Source organism: Hipposideros armiger, unplaced genomic scaffold, assembly GCF_001890085.2.
Source record: "Hipposideros armiger isolate ML-2016 unplaced genomic scaffold, ASM189008v1 scaffold_258, whole genome shotgun sequence".
In the NCBI taxonomy this organism is placed as follows: domain Eukaryota; kingdom Metazoa; phylum Chordata; class Mammalia; order Chiroptera; family Hipposideridae; genus Hipposideros; species Hipposideros armiger.
The window spans coordinates 2,368,093-2,376,151 of NW_017731608.1; the positions used below are offsets into that span (position 1 = coordinate 2,368,093).

The 8,059-nt window shown below is 39.6% G+C and overlaps 2 protein-coding genes across 2 annotated transcripts; one reads left to right on the forward strand and one right to left on the reverse strand.

The window, feature by feature from the left end:
• Positions 1-796: 796 nt before the first annotated feature.
• Positions 797-1,778, forward strand: LOC109390192 (olfactory receptor 4C3). The gene has a single exon (XM_019656334.1). The coding sequence runs from the start codon at positions 873-875 to the stop codon at positions 1,776-1,778; it is 906 nt and encodes a 301-aa protein (XP_019511879.1). The 5' UTR covers positions 797-872.
• Positions 1,779-6,808: 5,030 nt separating this feature from the next.
• On the reverse strand, positions 6,809-7,738 carry LOC109390193 (olfactory receptor 4C45-like). The gene has a single exon (XM_019656335.1). It carries the CDS (start codon positions 7,736-7,738, stop codon positions 6,809-6,811), a length of 930 nt encoding a protein of 309 aa, XP_019511880.1.
• Positions 7,739-8,059: the final 321 nt, after the last annotated feature.

An 8,059-nucleotide genomic window follows, 5' to 3' on the forward strand; every position in this document is an offset into this window, starting at 1 on the left:
CTTCGTGTAGCTTTCTTTATGTAGTGAATAGGCAGATTAAGCAGATAATCGTGTAGCGGAATCGTCCACTGATTCTCATCAAACTTTTTTGACTCTTCCCTGTAGACTGCAGAGGGATTAGTAGCCTTTATCCAGAAGGATTTCACCAAGCCCAGGGAAAGCAAAACCCAGAGTTTGTAAAATGCATAAAGCAAGGGGGAAGAATAATTTCAGTGACTTCCTGGACATGAGGTTGTCCACAGCATGGGCACGGAGTGGGAGAAGATGAGCAAGGAGAGAAATGGGGAAGTTGGGCAAGTCTCCCACTGCAACCAAATCAGTTTCTCCCAATTCTGCTTCCGCTGGTTTTACATAAATCTGTGTTACTATCGGAAACACCGACAGAAAGTGGAGCGAACCTCATTGCAAAGGCTGAGAAGAAAGATTTAATTCAAAAGGTATGGACTATACATGCAGTGGTTTCAGGAGATCTGAAATATCCATGGTTTTCTCAAGGGCCATCGTGTCTATGTGGGACCATGCTGAAAATTGTCAAAGATGGACTCCAGTTGAGTTAGAAAACCAGTATCTGCCAAATGTTCCATTTCTTTGGATAATTACATTATTATTTTCATGTAATAACTTAGATATCTAGTGTCCAGAGATGTTAAAGTTAGCAGATAGGCATAGGCTGACATGTTGTGATTAACAGAATAAATTGGCACAAGAATTTTGGAACAAAAGGGATTAAGAGGGATGAAGGGAAGTGAATGCGGATAAAGGAAACCTCGCGACATTTATTTTTTCCTTTCTGGAATTAATTCTGCTACGATTCTGTTTCTCTCTTGACTTTCCAGGCAATATCTTACCTGCATGCTCAGTGTCTCTGGACTATGGCCGTACCACACAATATCACAGAGTTTTTCCTGCTGGGACTCTCACAGAACCCACAAATACAGAGAGTTCTCCTTGTGGTCTTTTTGATAATCTACGTGATGACAGTTTGTGGCAACATGCTCATTTTGGTCACCATCAGCTCCAGTTCTACGTTGGCCTCCCCCATGTATTTTTTCCTGGCCAACCTGTCCTTTATTGACACCTGTTATTCATCCTCTCTGGCTCCTAAACTCATTGCCGATTCCTTTTATGAGGGGAGGGCCATCTCTTATGAGGGCTGCATGGCTCAGCTCTTTGGAGCCCATTTTTTGGGAGGCGTTGAGATCATTCTGCTGACGGTGATGGCCTATGATCGCTATGTGGCCATCTGCAAGCCTCTTCACTACACAATTATCATGACCAGGCATCTTTGTGCTGTGCTGGTGGGGGTGACTTGGCTGGGGGGCTTCCTGCATTCATTGGTTCAGCTGCTCCTGGTCCTTCAGTTGCCCTTCTGTGGGCCCAATGTGATCAATCACTTTGTCTGTGACTTGTACCCTTTGCTGGAACTCGCCTGCACCAACACATACGTCATCGGTCTGCTGGTAGTGGCCAACAGTGGTGTGATCTGCCTGCTGAACTTCCTCATGTTGGCTGCCTCCTACATGGTCATCCTGCGCTCCCTGAGGTCCCACAGTGCAGAGGGGAGACACAAAGCCCTCTCCACCTGTGGCGCCCACTTCACAGTTGTTGCCCTGTTCTTTGTGCCCTGTATATTTACTTATATGCGTCCTTCATCTACTTTATCTATAGACAAAAACATGGCTGTGTTTTATGGTATTCTGACACCTATGTTGAATCCACTCATTTATACCCTGAGAAATGAAGAGGTAAAAAATGCCATGAAAAAGCTCTTTACATAGGAAAAAATTGCAGATGAATAATGAATGGTAAAGCAGGAAATAAAAATGACTTTATTTCTGTAAGTGGAACAAACCAGAACTTGTTTTTTTTTAAATTAAAAAAAATGATTTTATTGAGAAATTGGGGAAAAGGAACAGACAAATTGCCATCCCTCCTTTCCTCAGTCTAGTTGTGGAGGACGTTGTTTCACTGGCCCATGTTGGTATTATCATTGCGCTCTTCCCTGGTGAGGCAGTTGCTCGCCAGCCATTGGACAGCTGCTCACAGCGGCTCACGGCAGCTCATGAAAGCTCATGCCTGCTGCCGGCCAGCTCCACTGCAGCCTACGCCCTTGCTGGTGACTCATGGCAGCCCAGCTCCAGGTTGAGCTGTTGTTCACCATCTTAGCTGTAGAAGGCAGTGTCACTGGCCCTCATGTGGGATCTGAACCGGGGCCCTGCTGCTCAGAGCTGGCGTCCCAAGCCAACTCCTAACCAACGCGCCACTTGGCCAGCCCCAGAACGTGTTTTTTATTATTGTATATCATCTTATTTTATCTTACCCATCTGTTCATCATCATAGACTTTTATGGTTTACTTAGCCTTTTCACTTGAATTGCATAATTTGATTATAAAACAATATACAAAATATACATGGCATGAATCATTATCCCTGTTTTAGAAACAAAGAAACGGTGTCTCCTAATGTGGTTAATTGATTAATCAAGGTTGTCTAGCTTTCAAGTGCCTAAACCAAAACTTAGCATCAGTTATTTTTGATCCGTCATCAGATCTTTATTTAAATAGCAATCCATGTTGATATTATTTGAGTCTGCATGATAATTGAGTTGTGTAAAAGTGAGGCCCAAAACAACTTAAGGCAAATAACTTTATGCTTAGCTATATATAACAGTCTGTGTGCATCTAGGCTTGGCTTCTATTCCTTCTTCTCACCCGTTATGACATCAGCAGTGTAGCAGTTACACTATTGCAGAAAGGGTAAGATCTTGACTCTGGAGCAAGGTCAACTTGAGTTTGATTCTTTTTTTTTTTGTTAGTTTAGGCATACAAAACAATGTAATAGTTAGACATTTACACCCCTCACAAATTGATAATCCCCCAATCTACTACCCCTCTGACATTGTATATAGCTGTTACAGTTCCATTGACTCTATTCCCTATGCTGTACTCCACATCCTGTGACTATATATAAATTACGTTATAGTTGATATTCAATATTATTCAGCTTCAGCTTCAGGTGTACACTGCAGTGGTCAGGCATCTACACTGTCCATGAATTGGTCTCCCTAATAAGTCAAGTGCCCATCTGACACCCTACAAAATCTTTACAACTTTATTGATTATATTTCCCAAACTGTCTTTTGTATCCCCATGGCAACATTGTGGCTACCAATTTGTGTTTTCTAATTTCCTCACTTTCTCCCTCATCCTGACCCCCCCTTCCATCTAGTAACCGTCAGTTTTTTCTGTATGTCTCTGAGACTGTTTCTGATTAGTTTGTTCATTTGTTTTGTCCTTTAGATCCCACATATAAGTCAGATCATATGGTATTTGTGTTTCTCCATCTGGCTTATTTCACTTAGCATAATGTTCTCTAGGTCCATCCATATTGTTGCAAATGGTAACATTTCATTCTTCTTTATGGCTGAGTAGTACTTTGAGTTTGATTCTTATTCCCTATGCTTATTCATGTCATGATCTTGAGTAAGTGACCAAACCTCTATAGAAGACTCTGATGTTTGTCTTTAAAATAAAGATAATACATGTCTAATGTGTTATTGTGAGAATTAAATTAGATAATCTATGTAAAGTTCTTTTGTAAAAAAATTAAAGTTTATTGGGGTGACAACTGTTACCAAAGTTAAATAGATTTCAGGTGTACAATTCTGTAATACGTCATCTACATATCACATCGTGGGGCCTCTTTACCCTTATGTAAAGTTCTTAATCAGGTTTCTGGAACATATATCCCCCCACATGCTTTACTTGATATTATACGTACCTCAACCCTTTCCTACCCTTACATAAGGAGGTTGTTTTCTTTTGCTTTTCAATCTATATTGAGTTTCAAATAAGCTGCACTTAGAACAGAATGGTTTATTTTTTTGAGCTAATGATGCAAAAAGGCTTTTCCTTTCATTTTTCCTAATTCTGTTTCAAACTCCAAGGGATGCTAGTGTTTATTCCATTTTTTTTCCATTTTTTTCCTGGTTTTACAAACTCTGACCATATCCCTTCCCAGGCTTTACCCATTAAGGGTGTAGGCTGTCATAATTTATAACCAACATCCTATGTTTGACAAATAATCTGTAATTCACCATTCTGCCACATATTCACTTTTTACACTAAGAAAAAACAAATGAAGTTAATATGAGAAGCAATTTATTTACTATAAGTACTTAAAATTAGTCTCCAAGAACCAATAAATTTAGCATATTGTCAGGAAATAATTGTTTTACCCTGAAACTTCTATATCTAATAAAAGCAACACTTGTTGAATTTTAGGCAAAATAAATAGTGTCTTTTAATTTTGTCACATTTTCATAATCTAATATTAGCTAGGTATAACTGATACCTTGAGTTCTATACTTATTCATTTCTGCCCTTAGATAATAAAAGTATAATTGTGCCAATTTTCCAAACAACTAAGAACTACGAAATCATGGTGAGGCTCACTTAAAAATGGCCTATCTTTTTGCCAGTGATTTTATCTTGAGGTTTCCTAAAAAAGCCTACTTATTTTAGTTGAAATTTGAAAAGCACCTTTATTTTTAGTCTAGTTGAAATATCAAATACCATAAAGGATCCTATTGCACCCTTGTTTTTTGTTGTCAAAATCATGATTAACAATGGCCCAACTAACTTAAAAATGAATTAAGTACAGAAAGGAATTAAAGTCAGAAATTTGCTGCTTCCAAAACCTATGAGTGCTTAGGTTACGATTTTATTCACATAAGGTACCTCAATAAACATGAGCTATCATCACCATCATCCTTATTTTTATACTGTCTTTCATTCCATCTTTCTTGGGAACTACAACTAGATCTTTAAAAGAGAAATTTGGTTTTTTAAACATACCATTGCTTGCCTACATTTACAAGATGGTTACTCATAGGAAATGATGGAAAAGCAGCTGTTTAAAAAATGCCTTCATATATAGTGAGAACTAACATGATATAAAGTCCTGAGAACACCAGATATGTCAGCGTCACATAGTATTGGAATACCTGGGTGAGAAATTTCCTGGAAACAGGGTTCTGAGCTCTTCCCCAGGAATCACAAGCTCTGCAGAGATAGTTCTTTTGGTCTCTGGCACTGGGATCCCCCTTCCAGAGGACCAGAATGGGACAGAATCCATCATTTGTGAGAGCTTTTGAAACAAGTTCTGTTCAGGTATCTCACAGTTGCTCCAACCAGCTCCCCCATTTGTAGCTGCATTTTTGTCCCAGAATAGGGGGCTGGTGATGGGCTAGTTCTTAGTGTCCAGAGACTGGCCCCATTAAGTTTCCTTGCAGAAATAATAACTCACTGTTATGTGGTCCCTACTCATAAATGGATGGCATTTATGACATATTTTGAAGGGATGTGAAGCTGAGGCATACATTTGGTCCTCCCGTGATTATGGTTAGGGAATGAGAGTAGCGGTGCTCTAGGGCTCCTCTGCCAGGAACTGCGATGTCCAGCGTTCCATGTGCTGTGATGACATCTCTGAAGGCTGTGACAGTGTGTGAGCAAGTCTCACTATTTTTAGGCTGACTCATGTTTTCAATTTAAATTGTTTAATTTTAACAACTTAAGGAAGTATGTGCTGTTATTTCCCTTTTACAGATGAAAAAAAAACAGGTAGAGAGGTAAAACAAATTGCTTATATTTACAAGGCTAATTAAAGCCAGACACAAGATGAGAAATCAAAGCTTATTTGATCCAAAACTCCCAAACTCTGACTTCAAAGCATTTTTTTCAAATCTCTTAGAATTTCATTATGTTCATGATATGAATTCTTTTCTGTAATGTTGATTTGTGATCATTGTTGTCCAGTTCTATGACACGTACTTGTTCTTACATCACCATATAGCCTATTGCTCCTGAGCTATAAGCCTGTACAGCATGTTACTGGACAAATCAACATGAGATTAAATCAAGCACAAGAGAAAATGATGCGATCGAGAGATGAAGTAAACATGAAATGTATGAGGTTGCTGCTGGTATAACACAGCATATTGTTCTACAGCAAAAATTTTATAAGCAGAAAGCACACTCTAAAACAATGATAAAAAGTATAGCATAGTAAATACATAAACCTGTAACATAGTCATCTATTATCATTATCAAGTATTATGTACTGTACACAATTGGGTGTGCTATATTTTTATCTGACACGCAGCATAGTAGGTCTGTTTTCACCAGCATCACCAAACATGTGAGTAATTTGTTGCCCTGCAACATTATGTCAGCTATGATGTCACTAGGCAATAGGAACTTTTCAGCTCTGTTATAATCTTATGGGACCACCATCGTTTGTGTGGTCCATTGTTGACTGTTGTGTTTCCTCTTTTAAAATAAAACTTCATTCCAGCGGTATTGCTGTATATAAAGAGTGTTCAAGAATATTGGTATTAAAAAAAAAAGAACATTGCTGTTGATCTGTTTCATATCCACAATCAGGGCAACATTATGACTTGTGTAGGCCTTTGATACTTTTGCCCTCATGGGTCCTTTCCTCCACAAAAATGTTAAAAATTATATTTTATGACTGTATTGGTTTAAAGATGTCTATAATCCAAGTTATATATCGGGTTATGTTTAGTTTTCTTCTTATTTTAAAAGTAATGGAAACTTTTCATGGGCTCCTAAAACTATTATGGGCTCTAGGCACTGCACCTCCTCTGCCTTAATGGATATGTCAGCACTGCCCACAATCGACCCAGGCAGGATAATTGACGATCCCAAGTTGAATCAACTAAGAAGGGGACTAAATCTCTACAAACTATCGCTAGATTTTTTTGCTTAAAATGTTCTAATCACAAGGTTTATTCATCATCCTTGTTCATTATTTGCCCCCAGAGCTTCTTCATGACAGTCTTTACTTCCGCATTTCTGAGGGTGTAGATTAAAGGGTTCAACATAGGAGTTACTAAGGTACAAAACACAGTCACAGCTTTGTCAGCGGGGAAGGAGGTCATGGGTCTTAGGTACAGGAACGAACAAGGTACAAAGAATAAGATGACAACAGTGACATGAGAGGCACACGTCGACAGGGCTTTGCGACGCCCTTTAGAGCTGCGAGTCCTTAGGGAGCACAGGATGATGACATAGGAAACAAGCAGCATAGAAAAAGTGAGCAAGCACAGTGACCCACTGTTGGCAGTAATCAGGGGCCCCAACGTGTGAGTGTCTGTGCAGGTTAGCTCCAGGACAGGTATTAAATCACACATAAAATGGTCGATGACATTGGGGCCACAGAATGGTAACTGAGCTATGATTAAAATCTGGATCCCTCCATGAATAAACCCTAAGACTCCAGCCATTCCCACCAGGAAACCACACACACGTCGGCTCATGATGGTCATATAGTGCAGGGGCTTACAGATGGCAACATAGCGGTCATAGGCCATGGCAACTAACAAGATGATTTCAGCTCCAGCAAAGAAATGTTCAGCAAAGAGCTGAGTCATGCAGCCATTGAAGGATATGGTGTTCTTTTCAGAGATCAAGTCAAAGATCATTTTGGGTGCTATGGAGGAAGAGTAGAAACCATCTACAATGGACAAATAGGACAGAAAAAAGTACATGGGAGAACCCAGGGCTGGGCTGATGAAGATGGTAACCGAGATGAGCAGGTTACCTGCCAGTGTGATCAGGTAGGAGATTGAAAACACAGCAAACAAGACTTTCTGCAGGTCTGGATTCTGAGTCAGGCCCAGTAGGATGAATTCTGTTACGTTGCTCATCTTTCCCATCGATTCAGCTTGGGCTGTGAGCATGTGGTCCATCTGGAAAGATCGCGGTATTTCTGAGTAACGCTATTTTAAATTCAATACTAAAATATGCCACCACCTCTTTAGTCCTGGCTCTGGGATTGGTGGAGCTACTCCTTCCATGCAACGCTGTCATTTTGTAGATGGTTGCAAAGAGGAATGGAAGGAGGTTAAATTTCTCCTTAGTTATATTAATTAAAAATGACAACACCTTACAAACACCACAATAAAAGCAAGATGTTAACTATGAACATTGATCACCGTTGACTTCTGAACTTTCTTTCTAGCTCTTAAAGTCTCACA

Coding starts and splice junctions, on each gene's coding strand:
- LOC109390193 (XM_019656335.1), bottom strand. CDS start 7,738: ATGGGAAAGATGAGCAACGTAACAGAATTCATCCTACTGGGCCTGACT.
- LOC109390192 (XM_019656334.1), top strand. CDS start 873: ATGGCCGTACCACACAATATCACAGAGTTTTTCCTGCTGGGACTCTCA.